We start from the raw sequence: 19,882 nt of genomic DNA on the forward strand, positions 1-19,882 counted from the left end.
CCCTTTCTGTGCTGTCTGTCCCTTCTGAAGAGCCTATAGCCAGACATTGCAGCACTCCAGTCATGGGAGTGGTCCCACCACGCTTCCATGATGGCAACCAAGTCATAGCCTGCCTGCTGCACGACGGCTTCCAGCTCCTCCTGTTTGTTACCCATGCTGCGTGCGTTAGTGTAGATGCACTTCAGTTGGGCCATTGCCTTCTCCCCTGGCCTTGCCATTGTTCCCTCTGGCACACCTCCAACAAGCCTTATTTCAGCCCCTTCCCCCTTCTTACCTAGTTTAAAGCCCTCTCAATGAGCCCTGCCTGCTCCTGGGCTAGGATCCGTTTTCCCCTTAGAGATAGGTGAGATCTGTCTGCGGCCATCAGGCCGGGTGTCAAGTAAAGCGCCCCATGGTCAAAAAATCCAAAGTGTGGCTAGAGGCTGGTGCCAACACAGATGTGTCTGGTGCGCTTTCCGTGTCCTCTCTGTACCCCTCCCTGCCACTGTAGGGATGGATGAAAACACCACCTGCACTCCTGCTCCATCCACTCCCCATCCCAATCCCCTAAAGTCCCGTTTGATAGCCTTCAGGCTTCTCTCTTCAATATTATCACTGCCAGCCTGGACTCTCAAAAGAGGACAGTAATGAGTGGGGCAAACCAGGCTGGGAAGCTTTCTGGCAACATCCCTGACCCTGGCCCCAGGGAGGCAGCAGACTTCCCTACGGGTAGGGTCAGGCTGACAAATAGGGCCCTCTGTTCCCCTAGGAAGGGAGTCGCCTACAATGATTACCCTTCTGTCTTTCTTGGTGGAGGAAGTCTTGAGGCATGAAGTTGACTTCCTTGCCCTAGGCATCCTCCTGGGTACACTTTCTACCTCATCCTCACCCACCGGTCTCTCAAGCTCCAGGGCCTCAAACCTGTTGTGTAAGGGCAGCTGGGAAGGTGGGGCCAGCAGCGGGGTGCATCGTCTGCAAGGTCGAGCAGGGACCTGTCTCCATTCCTCCTCAACTCCCAGGTCCCCTCCCTCTGTCCGACGGCGACAGGGCAGGGGGTCCACCCCCATTTTGGGTGTCCCATCCCGGTACCTCTCCTTCATGCTCTGCAGGGAGTTGCTCCACCAGTCTATCTCCCGCTCACACTCCCTGATGGCCCTCAACCTCTCCACCTCCTCCTTGAGCTCTGTCACCGGGCTGATCAAGTCATCCACCCGCTTGCACCTCACACACACAGTATCTCATCAAGTGGCCTCGATGCCAGAAAGAAAGCCCTGCCTGTCCCGATCCCCTGCTCTGCTGCAGAATGCGTCTGCCCCGAAGCCGAGCACCTCGGCAAGTTATGTACATTAAGTATATTAAGTATGATAATACATATCATACATTATCATGTAACAATTTTAGAAAGTTTAAGACTTAATCTTTTGCGTTCTCATGTAATTTTAAGCCCCCTTATTGTTTGTGATTTCCATAAAACACACACGCATACTTAAAATGACAATTACTGCCTGAAAAAGCAGAGTGGTGAGGCTGCTGAAAGACATTACTTTGCGCTTAACAGTTACTTAAGTACGGTGAGAGTACCAATTAGTACAGTCTGCGGCCGCTCAGTCTCAATGCTTCAGTGCACCAAGAATGGACAGTTCCTGAAAAAATGATTATTTTGGATATACACTAATATACAATCAGCCATTAACATGTAAACATTACAGCAGTTGCAGAGAAAAATGAGCTTTAACCACTCCACAGACAACTCAGCTATGCCTAAGTGCCCTGCTTTTGCTTCAGTGCAATGCCATGACATGCCATTTGATGTACACAACTTGTAGCCAGAACAGCTTTAAACTAAGATTTAAATATAGTTAATTATTTTTAATGAATATTTATCTTGGCCTAGAGAGTGCCTTAAAACAGAAGCAGTTACTTGAACACAAAAAAATGGATTAAAAAACCTTGTGTGTTCTGCCATAGTTACGTTTCTCATTTTCAGAGGTATTCCTAACAGAAAAATGTATTTGGGTACGACAGCGGAATTTGTGTCATCACAACCAAAGGATTACAGTGCAAAGCGAGATTCTCCCGTGGCTCTGTGGTCCTGGTCCCCATGGAAACCAGACTCAGATACTGTCCCCCGCTTGCTGGAGCACCCAGCTCGGCAGCCTTTTGTGCCTGATGAGATTTCTTCCACAACCTTCCAGCAACAGACCCTACCGCTTCCTCCTGATTCTTTCCTAATTGAGATGCAAATTAATCTCTGGCTGATTACACTTCCCTCAAAGCCCCTGACAAGTGCAGCTGTAACCGGAGTTTGCAGACTTTCCAACAAGTGACTTCAGCTGTCACTACTCGCATGCCGCTGCCAGCACCCAGCAGCATGCAACCCCGCACAGCACTCCCGAGGGTCACAATGCTTCGCCCACCTGGGAACCACGGCAGTGGAGCATGAGTGCTTTGCTTTACAGTGAAACTTCCACAGGTGCCCGATAAACCAGTCCCTCTGCCCTCCACTTCTTTTTATTACTGCCCCGTGATTTCCCTTGGATTTGTCAGTGTTTTATTACCATTGAGCCATTTACACCAGACGAAGTGTTCATTCAATTCCTAACCATGCTGGAATTGAGAAAAAAATTACCTACTAACCCTTCCTACAAATGCTGACTTGTAAAATGTCCTGTACAACAAACAGCAGTGGAAGACTCTCTGGCTCTGCCTTAACACAAGTGTTTCTGTGCTCATCCAAACTGCAAAGCTATGTGCTGCCAAACAGCATCCTTCCCTTTTCCAGGATTATCGCTTTTTATTTCTCCATTCCATTCAAATATTTTATTTCACCTTTGAGTTATTTTTGCTCCCAGTATGACAAAGTTACTAAAGTCCTTTATTTACCTGTTAAATTGTTGGGGCTGCTCTCCTTTTGTTCTCCAAATAACAGCTAGCAAAACCAACACCAGGGAGAAAAGTCATACTGAGCTTGCACATTTTGCGGGCTACAAAGTAGTGTTACTGCAATGGACAGGTTCAAATACCTCCTTTATACATCCATACATTTACACGCTAATTTCTGGCTCATTAAGAATTTTAGTATATCTTTGTGTTTATAGGGAGCAATTATTGTTGACCTTTTCTATTCAAATAAATTTAATTTTCTACAAAAAATGTTGTTGATGTCTTTCTTTCCTACTCCAGCATCATCCTGATGGGACCTTCCCACCCCATTATCTTTGTCCAGTTTCAGAAGTTTCTCAGTTCTCTTTCATCTATCAAATGGAGATGTAGCAGTTGATCCACAAGAGATACCACTGGTGCAAAAGCAGACACAAAAAAAAAGGAAAACAAAACAAAACAAAAGTAGACACAAAAAAGGAAAACAGGAGTCAGAGGAGAGAGACAGTTTTAGCTCGACCCAAAACATATGCTGAAAAGTGGTATGTGCTGCCACATTTGTGCTGCTCATGTTTCAACAGGGACAACGAAGGACCCAGAAAGGGACCCTGTAGGAAAGTGGGAGCACAGCAGGTGGGTGCAAACCACCTGCTCACAGAACACTGTTAGCCAAAAGATGAGCAGGATGCAGAAATCTAAGGACTCTTGGGGAGCTCAGTGGTGGGATTACAGGAAGAGGCAATAGTGACACTTCATTCTTGTCAGTACTGTTTTTTACATTGATTTTTCTACACTATTTCATTATTACACATTGACTTTACCAGCAGATGGATTAAACTAAATTCCACATAGAAGAATTTTAGTAATTAGCTAGACTGCTCTCATTAAACAAAAGTGGAAAACCTGGCTAGTTTTGAATCATCTGTTAGGTACTGCCATGATTTTGCAATTGATGTACTGCACTCAACTGCTTATGCAGCAACCACCAACTGGCTTTGTTTTGTGTATGAAATGAGTAAACAATGAAGTTGATCAAACATGAATTTATTTAACTACAATGTTACTTTTAAATTCCAAGGACTCTTGAAAAGTATACTGGATAAAATTCAGCCTTACTTAAAAGAAGACCATTTTGAAAATACTGTATTTTAAAAATGTGTTCCAAACTAATTAATCAATATTCTTTCAAAGCTAAAAACATTTATGAACTCTTCCTAAAACTCATACTATTAGAAAAATCCTCAAATCAAGAGTTCCCCAAAGAAAACACTGTATATTAAGTGTTGTTCTGGAGATAAGTGATAAGATTAACAAACAAGCAATAAAACATTTCTTGCATAATCATGGCATTATGAGAAAATCCTAGAAAAAGTGAAACCCAATAATAATACTATTAGTCTGCACATCATGTAAGAATAAAAGTTTATCCTACAATTTATGTAGGAGAAAAGCATACCGTCTAGTTATCTCCCATCAACTGTTAGAAAATGTGTTCTGAAAATTCCCTATTACAGAAATGGCTTGAATAAGACTGGAATTAGGGAACTGAAACATCCATATGAGAGGCCAAATCCCATCTGTCTTGTTAATATAATGAGTCCAAGTAAAGTCAACTGGACTACTTTCTTGAATAAGATAAGAATACAATTAAGCTATGTATTAGCCTAATATACACTATTATTGGCATTAGAGAAAATTGATTATCAATACTTATGGTTCAAAGCATCAGTGTTAAGTCCAAGCCCACCATCAGCGAGAATGTCTGCAACCTCTGGTGAGAACATTCTTGTGATGTTATGATTTTTTTAAAAATAGTGGATGGCAACTGGGAGTGAATGACTCTTAAAAACATTGAGCTTGACACGAAGAAAGCTTTGACCTTTTCTAGGAAGTATTTATTAAAGCTTACCTCTTAGTAGCAGGATATTCAGAAGTAGGAACCCTACCAAGGGGAACTTTGCATCATCAGCAGGAAAGGATACAAGCTCTGGTAGAGTGGGATGAGCGACTTGACAGCTCTGCTGGCGTTGATGCATGTGGCACATATAAGGCTTGGCAGAAGCTTTGCAGTCACAATGGCTCCATCAAAGAGAGGACCAAAAAATGGCACCTGTAGACCCCAAAATAAAAACAACATGTGAAATTGAGCCAAAGGAGGCTGTGGAGCATGGGAGCAAATTCCACTGTTAGAAACAGAAACAACACACCCAATGCCCACAGGGTTTTCACAGCAAGGCACCTGCTGCTTGAGAAAGGTAAGAGGCAAGGGGAAGAAGATTTCACACTTCCCAGCTCTAGGCAAAAGACTAGTAAACTATTTTGCCAGGAAGCAGTATGACCACATTGTTTTACATACTGACACTTCTAGTATGATATTAATCCCAATTTTTTTTTAAGCATTTAACCTTCTGTAACTATTACCAGTAAGTTGATGTGCATATGTACATGGCATATTTAATGAGGCAAGCACGAGCTCATTATATACATTTAACAAAATTTGCCAATGAATTTGAAGCTCATGCTCCATTTGGAGCAGATACTGAGAGAGGTTTGTTGTCTTATAATTTCAACGTGAGACCATTGGCTGAGTCCCCCCCTGGCAGGAGCTTTGGCAAAGAAGTATTCATTTCAGATTAATCCTCTATAAACTCCCTTCCATGGACTTCTCTAAAGGAAATAAAATAAAATAAAATAAAATAAAATAAAATAAATAAAATAAAATAAAATAAAATAAAATAAAATAAAATAAAATAAAATAAAATAAATAAAATAAAATAAAATAAAATAAAATAAAATAAATAAAATAAAATAAATAAAATAAATAAAATAAAATAAAATAAATAAAATAAAAATAAAATGCTGAACCAAGATAACGAGGTTCAGGGAAAGCAGGGGAGATGGCACCTGTAAGCAAAGCTGGCACACAGGCAAACAGGTCCATCCAGCATACGGCATCAAGATGTTAAGAACTGTGTTACGCAGGGTTACCTCCAGAGAAACCCTCCACATAACGTCATTTGGTGGCATATGCTCTTCAGACAAAGGCTACATTAGGTAAAAGAGCCCCACACACTTTATAAAGTGAAAACATCTGCCAGTGAGGAAACATATAACAGGCTTTGCCATGTCAAAAGCAGAGACAATCTTAACGATTAACTGTAAATTTCAGCATCGACAAATAGTCAAACTCACTTCCTTATCAACCTCAAATGAAAAAAAAAAATGAAAAAAAAAAAAACAACAAAAACAAAAACAAAACAACACAGAAGCTAGCAGCAATTAACAATATTTAAGCTGTGGATTTTTCCATCTGTACAGGGGCTTATCACATAAATAAATACCCTCTATTATTCTTCTGCAACTGCTTGTGGGTGACTGTGACAGTCATTCAATAAATGGACAAAGAGAATAATATAAATCCCCTGCATCTAGGGAATTCCTCTAATTAGAAGTGGCAATGAATTACAGGAGAAATTTGGATTTAATATAACATCTGCAAATGACAGCTGTCTTTTCACAGTTTTGTCATTCCTTTACTTAAAATAATGAACTCCCCCCTCAAATAAAGACTAATGTAAAATGTTTCCACAGTATTCCTTTTTCCTTTCCTTTCCTTTCCTTTCCTTTCCTTTCCTTTCCTTTCCTTCCTTTCCTTTCCTTTCCTTTACATTCCTTTACTTTCCATTCCATTACATTCCTTTCCTTTACATTACTTTCCTTTCCTTTCCATTCCTTTTTTTCTTTCATGCTAGCATTACTAACTAGCCAGCTGGAAAGGAAGGTGACAATAAGAAAATCTATGCCACAAAAGTGATAATGTTCTAGAGCATCAAGTTTCTCCAGTTTAAGCAATAACATTTCTAAGTGAAATTTTTAACACACACTCTTACCTTTCAAGTGTTGACAACAAGAGAAAGAAATGTAAAACTATGTTTTTATATAAGCACAAATAAGCCTGTGAAGTACATATTAGTATTAACATTATATCACACGCAAATGCTAGATATTCAAATCACATTAGCACTTACATATGCTTACCGGACAAAGAAATTCATTCTCAGTCTTTTCGGCAGCAAGCTGAAGGCTTACAGGTTGTTGTTACACTATTTCAGAAGCACCTGGAGTCTAGGGAGTGAGGCAGATTGTCTTGAACCTAGGATTACTGAATTTTTATACTGAAAGTATACACAAGGTGTGTTTATTTTGTACACCATTTATTTGCATACATTTTTAAATATCTTTCAATGGGCACTCTGCTGCAAATTTTTCAAAAAATATCTCCAATCTGACAGACTTCTTTAAACAAAAAGTTCAGTAGTGTTTTCTATTGTACTCTGAGAACCACACTTTACTACAAAAAAAAACTTTTTCAAACTAAAAAGTAGGCTCATTTGAGCTGAATCACAAAACTTGGGCATGCTCCTTTGCTGCTTGTGGGTGCTTGTGCCTGCCAGCTTGCCCTCAGCCATAATAACGCTGCCAGCCAGGTACCGAAAGGCACAAAAAAGAGGCGTGTGGAACAGTTGTGAAGTCTATTACTTACCCTGCACATGATTATTTTTGTAAATACAGAACTTTCAGAAAATGCGGAAACATGCTTTTTTCTCAAGAAGAAAACTACATTATTTAAATTATTGCGTCCTAGGCAATTACTTTGTCAAAAAGTATTTTCACGAGCCAAAGTTAGCATACACTGTCTGATAGGAAAAGACAGCAATGAAGCAGAGGATAGAGGTGACTTTGTCAGAGTGCAAATGATTTTACATTGGCAAAGCAAGACAAGCGTAGCCCACGTGAAACCAGAACCAAGAGCAGATCCATCAGGGTCATTAAAGTTAATGGGACGCCATGTACCGCCATTCTCCATCCGTACAGCGCCTGCCTTAGAGGGAGCACGAAGGGACAGAGAAACCGAATGCCTAGGAACACACTCCCCTGTCAGTACTTTTCTGTAAGCCAGTATTTAAACAGCCATTTGAGGAAAACAGGGTTTCGAACGGTTACAAAAAAAATCAGTAGGCTTAGACAGGAATGAATTTGAAAAAGAAAAAAGAAGTCAAGGGAAATTACCCCCCCCCCCCCCCCCACTACTCCAAATGTCAGTGCAAGTTATCCACGAACCATAAATTAATATTCACCACATTGCAAACACCTGCTTCATTATAATTTCCAAGAAAAAAAATAATTATTTTTGTTGCACACAGTAAAAGTAGGCAAGGTTAAATAACCTTTTGAGCACAAAGACTTCACTTCTATAGCAAGCAGCACTAGTTAAAAGACTGGGGAATGGGTAAATTATTGTACCAAATGGCTGAGAATTAATCTCTGATGACTAGCTGCAATCTAACGAGGCATCTGTGTCCCAGGGAACCCACAGTATGTCCCTGGCGGTATGTGCAGTGTGTAGAGTCTGCCTGGCATTCTTTGTCCTCTTTTGCAGGCAGCTTTTCGTCTCATTGTTCAGAATATCCTCATGCATCTGTGACGCGTGGAATGCATTCACACTAACAGACTTACTATTGTCTTCCCTCAGAAGCTTTGTCGAGCAAAGACTGCATCACGGTTCCTGATAATTATATTGCTTAATTAATCAAGACAAAAAAAATTTGCAAATCATTGCCCGGTTGCCAAGCAGGGAGATAAAAATGAAAACAATACAAGCTGAAGCAATATAACAAAGTAACAGCTATCTGATCAGAAATTCTTATATAATGAAGCTATTAATGCATAATCGGTTAATGTTACATTGCTCCAGGTGTCTCTACTTAGATGCAAACAAAAGGCTAACATTATTGTATATAAAAGGCCAAATGTTGCCATGGATTCTGTAACCTGAAAGAGAGGACAGCCTTTTCATTTGATTAGGGAATGCAATTTAAATACCAGGGACCGAAGCCAAACAACAGACATTTCTTTCTGCAAGCCTCTTTCATTCACCCTGGGGGTCAGTAGCTGGTGAACAAAAGGTCAGCCACACTTGCCCTGGAAATGTCTGGATTAATTTTATTACATTGTAATGGTTTGTACTTTAAATGTAGGGATAACACTAAATTTCCAGTTAGCTATTATTCTTCTGCTGGTGGGTATTTTTGACTAATATACAAGATGACATAGCTGTTCTCGGGTTGATTCATAGAATTTTCAAGCATGTTCATAGAGCTAAACTTTGATTTTCCTTATGGAAGACTAAAAGCTAAAATTCCCAAGAAGTAAACTCTAGAGTTCACCATCAAGTACAAGGGAAAAAAAACACTCTTTCAAAACATAAAAAAAAAAATCAAGTTTGAAATGTCTAGTCTGATTAATATGTAATAGCTCCCATCATTCACAACTCCAAAAACATCATATACAGCTGCTAAATATGTCACCTGGTGGAATGCATTTTTCCACTGCTGGTTATTTTCTTGGACAAATACTGTCCCTCATAAAAGGGAAATAGTATTTACCGCATAGATTACTTTCATAAAGTACATACTATATATGCCAGACAAATATAAATACCAAAAAAAAATCCCATTTGAAAAAAAAAAAACCAAAAACTCAAAATTTAGTCGTATGACAATTAATTAAATGGCAAATAATAAAACTCAAATACTTTGCTTGATGTAAGGATATCCAATGCCTGTACCATCCCACTGAGTCCAGAATAGGATGAGGGTTCTCGAAAATATGCGAGGTTATGCCCAGTGTCATATATACAACAGTTGATAATTCTTATGGGGTGAATCAGTAGCAAATGAGAAGCTTAAATTTTTATATTTTGCTTCTGTTGCTCACGTTGGAAATTCATCATGATTTTAAGCTGTTTGTACAATAACTTCTATTGGTTTAGAAATCTGAAATGTTTCTTTAAGCGCTAAGCAAAATATAACATGAATTAGTAGCCATTTCAATTGCTACTACATTTTCTACATTTAAAACAAAAACTCATTGCTCAGTATGCTTTTAAACTGAGGACAGCCTATATATAGTATTTGCTGGGAGAAAAAAAACAACGCTATAACACTGAGCTTTATTTAAGCAACAAAACTGTTGGTCACATGTGCAGCATAAATAATAGATCCAATACAGCAGTCAAAACATACCTCTGGTTTCTTCATTATCTCTATGAAAAACATGTGATTCTTCATTGGATAAATAACAATTAAAACATCTCCAAATCTGTTGGTATAATGCCCCTGCGGTAGTTCCTGGTGTGTTCAGACCAGACGATGTGAACCTCATCATTTCCCAAGTGACGAAGCTGCAACAGCAAATTGGCTCTTTATTAATCAGAGCGATAACAACAGTTTATGAGGGGTCATGGCTTACAAATTGAATTACAATGCTCAATACTAGAAATAACTCATTACAGAAAAAAGTTAAAATATTGTTTTTCTTCAGTTACTCATGAAAAGATCAGCTAATAATTTGCTTCATTCAGAAACACATTGCTATCTGATAGCTTAATTAAGTAATTATCAAATTAGCCATTAACATGAGTATGTAAATGTACATTACCTACAATAATTTAAGGCGGAAATCTAAGTTACTAGAACAAAATGTTAGGCAGCAAACATCATATGTCAGTTATAATAATGCAGCTCTCACAGAAATGTGAAATGCCTGGACTCTGGATGTCAAGAAACTTTCCATCATGGACCTCTCTTTCTTTCTCTATTTACTATATTACAAATGTTTTCTTGAGGTCTCCATATCTGGTGAGGAAGACTCCTCTTTTGTTTGAAAATGGATGCAAAATATTTTGGACAGTGTAAATTACAGAAGAATGGGAAATACTGGGTAAGTTACTTTGTTTGGAGCAGTCACATAAAATATGGATCAATTATAAGTAGGACATACCCCAAATCCATCTAAAGATCTGTGTGTTTGCTTTGTTAGATGGGAGGAACTGGAGGTGATCTAACAGATGGTAAAAATTATTTGGCAATCATGTACAAGCTATGCACAATAGTTTCAACTGTAAGCTTTAAAGTTAATATTTAATCCACATGCAGAATGCCAGCCTAATGTATAAAGAGAGTTTAAGTCCCACTTAAACCTTAAAAGACCACCACCCCTAGTTTGGTGCTAGCCCCTGAACAATGTGGACAATAGACCTAACGAAGCTAAAATGTAGCTCTGCTTCCTGCATTCTCTGTAAAAAAATAAAAATAAAAATAAAAATAAAAAAAATCGTTGGTAAATAATCTCTAGGGACCTCATAGCAGCTGGTATTATACCAAAGAATATTCCCTCTTCAGAACCAGTAGCATCTTTAAAAGTAAAGAATGTAAATCCTACAAGGTTGGTTGAGTGGCAAACGGTACCCTAGTTTGTAAGAGAAACATGCAAAACTGTGAACCGTGACAGGAATCAATATGCCTTTTTGCCTATACTTTGTACTCAGCAGAGTGAAATGGAGCTACACTCAAAGTAGGATTGAGATTCTCAGTTTGTTCTAAATTAAATAAAAATTCAGAGTTGTATTTTGTTTAAAGCTATACATAAAAGCCATTTTTGAAGAAAATGCAGTCTGTGCTTACAAGAAATTTGGAAACATTAACAATACTAATAACAGCCTCTTACATGTAGAAAATCAGAATAAAAAACTGTTCTCATGGTCATCCCAACTTCTATTTTATTACTCAGTAAAAACAAAGTCATACCCAAGAAAATACTTATGCTGACAACATCACAGTGCAGACCAGTACATACAAAGCTAGATAGTAATTTAATCGAACATCCTGACTTTGTTTTCACACTCATATCTGAATAAGCAGACACAGCTAGGTCGCCTCAGAAATGATTAAGGCAGCAGGTGAAGTTTTCTATGACCAACTCTGCCCGGTGCTAGGGCTTTGCGTAGAAAAGTTATAGACTGCGAGGATTTGGCATGGCCGCTCCATGCCTGGCTGAAGTCGAGCTGCAATTCCTGCAGAAGCTGGGAAGCCAGGACCTGGCTCGCAGCAGCAGTGCTCAGAGCAGGCCAGGCACTGGGCTCACAAGCCATGACCCACATTTGCTCGGCGGAGCGGAGGCACCCAGCTCACCTTACAGAGTGAGTACAGGCACTTGCTCTGCGGCATGGAGAGAGCCCACAACGGCTTTAGCAACCTCTGCTTATAAATAAATAAATAAATATGAAAACAGACTTTTGCAAGGCTATGCAGTTGCCCTGTTGCATAGGGAAATTCAAACTGGAGACAGCTCACTTGTTTTACTACAAGAAAACCAGGAAGAAAAGGGTTGGTTCTGCCTTTCTTCATGGTGCCTTGGGAATGGTACATGGCATGTATAGCTACAGAAACAAAATTCAAAATAGGTCCCAGTGCTGGTAAGAGACCCTTTTTAATTCACAACAAATCACTCTCTTAATAATCAAACACTTTTCATACTGAAAAAATCCCCAAACGCTTTATACCTGTATCACACCCCAGAGAACAAGACTCAGTAAACTTGAAGTCAGTGCGACCTACACTTGTTTGAGACTGGAAGTGATGGCTCCAAGCCCCAAATCCTGCAAACATCAGTGCGATGATGAATTACTCTTTGCTATGAGTACCACCTCATTACATGCAGAGAACTGCTTTTAAAGCACAAGTTACTATCTCTTTGGTTTTAAACCATACATCCCTAACCACTGCATTTATACAATGCAGTGCCACAAATGTACAATTGGCATCAACCAGAAGTATTTGTCCTTGTGAGATCATTCCAGCGATAAAAACCATTGCAATAATCTTATCAGTGGCAGCACACAGCTGCAGCTTCCTGGGTCACTCGCTCACAGCACTGGCTGTGGTGGCCTGGGCTCCCCAGTGGACATCACCGAGGTTTGCTCCACAGGCCAGAGCCCGGGTGCACGCCAGGTTCCCCGTGCAGGTGGAAAGACAGAAACACCTGCATCCGAAAGCCCAAAACAGCAAGAGCATGAAGCACATGCTAAAATCCCGGGGAACGAGGAGCAGCCTGAACGCTTGAGTTTATCGTATCCATGTGACCCTGCCTGAAGCTGGGCGTTGCGCCGATGCTGGTGCCTCGGGTGTGCTGCCGGCCAGGGTGACTGCAGGGCCCTGGGTGGCTGCAGCGCGTGGCGGCAAGGCAGTGCTCACAGCATATACCTCGCGGCCTGACCCCTATCCCTGCTAATTGCGTTACAGAGCCAGCTGGCTCCAGAGAGGAGTCATCTGTTTGACTGAAAAATTCCTGCTTGTGGGGAGGCACGGCTGCTACTTTCGCTAAGTAACAGTCAGGTCTGACATCCCCATTGTCTGGCTGACAGTGCGCCCATCCTAAAATCTAAGTTTTATTTGTAAATTAACCGAGAAACTTCCTGCCAGAACAGTGCTGCCTGGAGACTGATAATGTGTGCCTTTCATTCCCTTTCACTCTTACTGTATCACTGCCAATTTGTTTTTCTGCTGCTCGCCAGCCCTAGGCTATAAAAGCCTTGTAAGACATAAGTGCAATTATAGTCCTGGAGTCAAATGAATTGGACAAATCCAATAGCACAGCTCTGTCCCCACTCTGCAAACCCCTACAGCAGTTAGATTAGCTGCTAAAAATCTAATCTAGCTCTAGCTAACAAATTTCTGCAGCGAAGGAGCAAGAGTTCAGTATGGGGTTGCAACCAGATTTCTGAATTGAAAAATTTCTGCTTTGACAATGGGGGGAGATGGAATGAATCACTTGAAAATTTTGCAGCCCATTTTTAAACCGTTAGATGCAATTTAGTTAGAACAAGAAAGGGGTCTGCAGGATGCTGTTACTATGATTGATTTTCGTTCTTGCCACAAGACATCCAGATAAAAAAAATTTAGAACCAATGATGCTGAACCCTACAGCAGCAAGAGATATCAGTTGAATTTTAATTATTCCACAAGAAAGCATTTCTTTCAGGGCTAAGTCTTATTTTAGAGTGGTTTGTTGCGTTTTATTGTGTTTGCAGGGGTGTTGTGTTTTGTTTATTTTGTGTTTTTTTGTTTTTTTTTCGAACGATATAATATGTCAGCATATACTTCATATAAAGGAATACAAAGTGCATATTACTACTGTATGGCACAAAAATAAGAGGCCAAACTCATCCTCAGTGGAAGTGCACTTATTCTTGTGAATTTATACCAGGAATGACTTTATCGTCTTGTGTTCAGTAAAAATAAAGAAACATAATAACATTTAAATAAAATTATTGCATCTGCTAAATTCCCCAGCCCACAGAATTTATGGCCTGCTGTACTACTTTCCTGGCCAGCAGGTGGTTAGACCTTCTGTTCAGCTCCAGAGTTTGAGAGCCAAGCAAACTGGTATTGAATGCTTTCTGCCTGTCCAGAGGCAAAATAAGCAGGGAAGAAAACACAGAAATGACAAAGATTTAGGAGATAAGGGGGAGCTTAGAACCCAAATAGTATCCATGCAACCCTATCTGATGGAAGCATTAGGAAGGCAATAAAAAAAATCTGTGACCCCCATCACACCCTGAAGGCAGCACAATGACATTTTCTCCTCCCAGCAGTGTTGGTCTCTAATAGCATAAATTCCTTTTGCAGCAAAAATGGAAACGAAGCAGGTACTAACTTACAAGATCACAACCTTCCTTCTTCTCACAGCTGCTATGAAAAAGAAGAATTAACCAAAAGAGGTAGTAGATAAATAATGTTTTAACCATAAAACACCTGGATGTACTGCCTCGTTAATCTGAGGTGAAGACTTCAGCCCACCACGCGCTAACTGTTCAGTGAGTAAGTGGAATTATTAAAACACTCGCAACGATGTTGAGCGCTGCTGCAAACAAAGAAGAGGCTTTCACTGCTGGATGAATGACACACAACATTTTGTTTGAACGTGGCTCTCTTAGCCAGGCACATTGCTCATAAGTGCAGTATCACCAGGTGGGGAAACAAATACTTTTTCTTCTGCTTTAACAGTATGTCACAGACAGGCACACGTTTCTTTTCAAGCACGCACCAGTTGTGGCCTGCACACAGAGGAGCTGCCAAAATCAACATGGGTCTGTGGCAGACCGAGGGATTTTTCTACTAAAGCATCAATGCACTTGCCTTCCTGTATCTCACTGTAAGGCCTCCTTGCAGCTAAGATTCACAAGTGAAAAATCAAAAAAATGGACACTTTAGAGTTTACTTTTAGGCTGATAAGAGCTCTTAAACAAATATTGTCATTAGAAATGGTTTGGATTTACACTCAAATCACTGGTTTCAAATGAGGGCTGTTTCATCCATCAGCATTGCCAAGGAATTAGAGAATTATCTATCTTCCAGAATTTTATGGTGCCTCGTACATGTATCTTGTCCTCTGCATTTACATGAAGTTTGCTAAGAAGTCTGTGCTAATTTGTACAGAAATACATGCTAAACCAACACATTACCAAACAGCTATGGCAAATCAAAGTTTTTTTTGTGCAGAAACACAGCATCACAAAAGATTGTGCAACCCACTGTTTACAGGAGGACCAGCTCCCAAGCTCCATTAGGTTGCTCAGAGCTTTGTCTTCCCTTACCAGAATACACAGTTTGATCCCTGCAGGGCTCCCATTCCTATAGTAGATTTAAGATTTTTTAAAGTCTTAAAGCAATTACTGTGAGGTGTTTTCTGTGGATAGTATGTACTGGAGCTGGCCTTGTTTCCTAACACTTCCTGACCCAGAGACTGGCAACTACTAAATGCTTTTGCTTTTTTTTCTCATGAAGAAGAAATTCTCCCAGAGTAAATTTAGGGAAGAAAATTAAATAGAATAACCAGACTCTCTCCATGGCTGTGTTAATTACTAATACATGTGTAAATTAGGGGAATTAGTAAAATAGACTGTTTGCAAGTAAAGCCCATTTTTCCCTGCATGGTGGGCTCTGTCAGACTGTGCTCTCTCCTTTCCCAGCTAATTTATTATTCAACAGCTAGACGAGATATTTCACTACCTTTGCTATGCTTCCATAACATCCAGGAGCTATGACTTAAAAGGGAAGATTGGACTAAATGACTACAATTTGTCCAGGAAAAGACTGAAAAGCATGGTAGCAGTTCTCAAACATGAAAAGATCTGCTGCAAAATGATCTCTTTGTAGCTACCTGGGATAGGGTAAGAATAAATGGACCTAAACTGAAGCAAAGTAGACGCCACAAAATATTTTCTCATGGCACAAAAAGTAAGTCATTGGAGTATGTTGCTGAGGGAATCTATAAAGCATTTATCACAGGAGGTTTTTAACTAGCAGCTGGATAAACACTAGCCAGGAACAGTAAAATACGGATAGATCTACCTTGGTTCAGTGACAGAGACTATACAGCTTCTCAATACATGTCACAGCACTACCACCCTACTCTAAATTACTCTGATGACTCTTTTTTTTCCCCATAACTATGTAAATCCCCTAATAAGAAGATAATGAGTTGCATATTTGAAGACAAACGTAATTTTGTTGATATATATGTATATTTTTAAATGAGAGGCATTAGAAAAAAAGAGAGGATCCAGCTTTACTATTAAATGCTGGGCAAGTTTTTAGAAGTGGTAATCAGAAAGTCCAACTTTTGATTTCTAGGAAAAGCACATGCTATTATGAAAATAACTGGAGAACAAATAAAATCATCTAGTGACTTTTATAGATAATTTTCAGAGCACAATAGTATCACATGGTAGACTGAATGGATGTGGTAGCATTATTAACACACATTAACAACCTTGTAGGACAAGTTGCCAATCCTAATTAAAAAGGCAAAGATTTGGTATGCACCTAAAATCTTCTTTGACTAAGCAGCAGTTGGCAAGCACCATAATCTCAAATCACTTCTTGTTAGTAAAGACAAATGATTAAGTACTGATACCAACAAAATTTTGGGCTGGGTTTTGGCCATCTTTGAAGCAGAGTCTGCTTGTCACAATTGTGAATGACTGGATAATGGCTTTAAATATCAGCTGGCTGCTTTTGGTACTATGCTTGTCACTTCTCTTTCACTTCTTTTCTTTTCTGTTACACACTGGACGATTCATCTGTAAGGTTTTATTATGCTGCATTTGGTTGTTTTGTTCTACCATACTACAGCAGCTTTGGCAGGCAGACAACACACAAATGAAATTATTGCTAATATTATTACTAACGGTGGTATTTGAGGCTACCATGGAAATGTTAATTGTGTTGCAGAATCCAGAATTTAGATGCCATTTAATTCAGATAATCTGGCTGCAGAGCACCATGTGGCACAGAAAAGATGGCCTGCTAGGACCAGTTAGCATGGTCTGTTTTCAGTGTAAACTTTAATTTAAGCACAAGACTACATCAAATGTTTTGAAATACACAGGAAATGAATTACCTTTTTGGTCAGTGAATCATCTGAATCTGACGGCATTCTTGTAGACACATGAAAAATGATTTCCACGGTAGAGGTAGCATAATAGGGTGCTGTTTGTCCAGTGCTGCCGTTGCGCTGCAGGCCACCCATAAATCCACCATGTGTTGAGAGATCAACCTAAGTGATTGAAAGTCATAATTAGAAGAACCATTCTTTCTTAAAGACTGACAAATAACCCTACTTATTAATAAATCAAGACCTGGCAAGTTTGTTACCATCCCAGACACAGAGAAATCTTTCCATACAGGTTCATGATCTTAGCACTAGATCTGTTGGTTTCCCATTCCTGTATTTGACATTTACTGAAAGTAAACAACTATTAACTAGGTACTGTGTGATTATCTACAAGGCTATTCTACCTTTCTATCAGCAACCTGCAGCAAGGAAACAAAAGTACTGTCATGCACAGCTGCTCTAAGGGTTACACATGGCTTAGCAAGCCCACGCAAAGCATACACAGTGAGAAATAAAGTGCTAAGAAAATATAACCAGTAAGAAAAACTGAAGAAGAAAATCTTTTTTTTTTACAAGAATAAATATTTTAGAAGAAATTACTCAAAAAGATTGTTCAGGAACAATGCCCTTCTGAAGACGAGCCTGTGTCTGAAAACTTGCGTGTTTTCCCAACTGCATCATTCTAACTGGGGATGCTACCTCTCCCTGTAGACCCTGTTTCACTTACATCCATAGATGTGAAACACAGCTACTGTGTATTTCCAGAAAACCATAAATGTTCACACCACTTAGGTTACTGACACACCATTTCACCAATGCTAACTAAATCCAAATGTTTTTGCCTTCTGTACAGCAGTCCTTTGTTTGGGTAAGTGGTCTGACCATGTGAAGAGCTCAAAAGAGCTAAAATTAAGGTAAAAATTAAGCTACAGCTTTTAACGATGCCGAAAGCAGTAATGTCCAGTGCAGCGCCACTTATCCATCAGAAACAGGAAGGATGTACAACAATAGTGCTAATAAATTATAAAATTATATTAGAAGGGACTGTACTTTGTGCATGCCAAGTGAGTGGCAGCAAACAAGTGAGTTAGAAGAACAAAGTGCTGTACGCTCTTCCTTGGATACGTGCGTACAGATCATCTAAGGCAGACGTGAAAATAGCATTTGCTTCAAGCCTAAGAGGTGACAGATATTTTTTAAAAAAAATAATTAAGTACTTCATCCCATGCATGACTGCACAATGAATGAATGAGTGGTCTGATGGTTTTCTAGGCTGGACATTTTTAAGATTTGACTCAGTTTCTTCCTTAGAGATACCCAACAGCTTTCACTGGTGGAAAGCACAGAAAGAATTCTTTCTTTAGCCACTCTGGCAAAGGATCTCAGGACCTTTGTCAGAGGACAGTCTGACCAATACTGCAGCCTGATAACACTGAATGAAAACCGCCCTAAGCATTCTTATTTTCTTGGCTGAGCTAGGGATGAGTAGAAAAAACTCTTTTGTGCCAAAAGGCACAGAAAACACAGAGAGAGATATAAAGTAAGTAAAAGTTTTGAGAGTATAAAGACATGGGAACTTAAAGAATATGGGAAACTTGACTTGTTTAAAATGATACAGTTCTGGGACACAACTGGCCTGAAACTTCACATCCACTTTCATAGCAGTGTCTGCTATAGCAGGGAAAATGGAGAGACACTTTATCCCAGCTTTGCATGGCTGTGTCACATATTAGCCTCAAAAACATCATCTTTCTGTTCTGTAATACAACATTCTTGTTGTATTACATTCCTGCTTTCCTGTTTCTGCTAGCTAACACAAATCTAAAGTAACCTACAACGTATCCTAGCTTGTAGGAACAATACGAACACTTTAATTATTTTGTAACCTGCTAATTCAAACACACAGTTTCCACAGAAACTACTTTAATAAAGTAATGATTAATAATATTTTAACATTAACTAATATTTTAGATGTTTTTAGATTAAAGCTTTTTTCATGTTAGAAGGAAAGTGTACTTACATTACCCATCATATAACTGAAATTCTAAACAGTGAACTCTGATGATGTTAATGAACTTAGTTTATAAAGAAGGTAAAAACCTTCTAAAACATCTTAAACAACATTTCACTGTTCCTGTTCAAACAGAAGTAGCATGTGGATTTATAGAATTCTGTTAAATTAAGTGATCTTCTCAGTACTGATAAACATTGCCATACATTAAAATTTATCTTTCTGTTTTGAGAATTTAAAAATATGCAATTACATAAGCAGTTTATTTTCCATTTACCTATTTTAACTGGCTTACACTGATTTTTGTAGGTTTTCAAATCAAATATGTTAGTTTGCCTAAATTTGTGATTATTACCTCCCAACCCAGTCCAGCAACAAAATCTTCATATGCCTGGCTTCCCCTTGCATTGGACAGTATTGAGCATTTGTCCTCCTGTCCTTCTGCAATGTAAAACACTGCAATCTTGTGAGTTTCACGGCTGTAATTAGATATAACAAGAAATGAAAATTAAAATAGGTTTTAGCTCAAATGATTCTTTAGATCACCTGCCCTCCGAAAGCTATGGACAGATGACCTCCTTTTACTCTACATCTGCTTCTTTTCTGCACACAAAGACATCACTTAAATTAGAAATATATATGTTCACCATTTTTTTCCCACATGGCAGAGATAGTGCAGTTTGGAGTGCAGAGCAGGGTATATTCTTTCTGTTT

The 19,882-nt window shown here is 39.3% G+C and overlaps 1 protein-coding gene across 1 annotated transcript in view; it reads right to left on the minus strand.

The window, feature by feature from the left end:
- The window catches only part of RALGAPA2 (Ral GTPase activating protein catalytic subunit alpha 2), a 139,135-nt gene that overhangs the window by 44,770 nt on the left and 74,483 nt on the right, over nucleotides 1–19,882 (minus strand). The window contains 5 exon segments of the mRNA XM_032185106.1: nucleotides 4,842–4,969; nucleotides 9,945–10,021; nucleotides 10,024–10,102; nucleotides 17,164–17,319; nucleotides 19,524–19,647. Coding sequence (XP_032040997.1) covers nucleotides 4,842–4,969; nucleotides 9,945–10,021; nucleotides 10,024–10,102; nucleotides 17,164–17,319; nucleotides 19,524–19,647 — 564 coding nt within the window.

This window comes from Aythya fuligula, chromosome 3 (assembly GCF_009819795.1).
Source record: "Aythya fuligula isolate bAytFul2 chromosome 3, bAytFul2.pri, whole genome shotgun sequence".
Lineage (NCBI taxonomy): Eukaryota > Metazoa > Chordata > Aves > Anseriformes > Anatidae > Aythya > Aythya fuligula.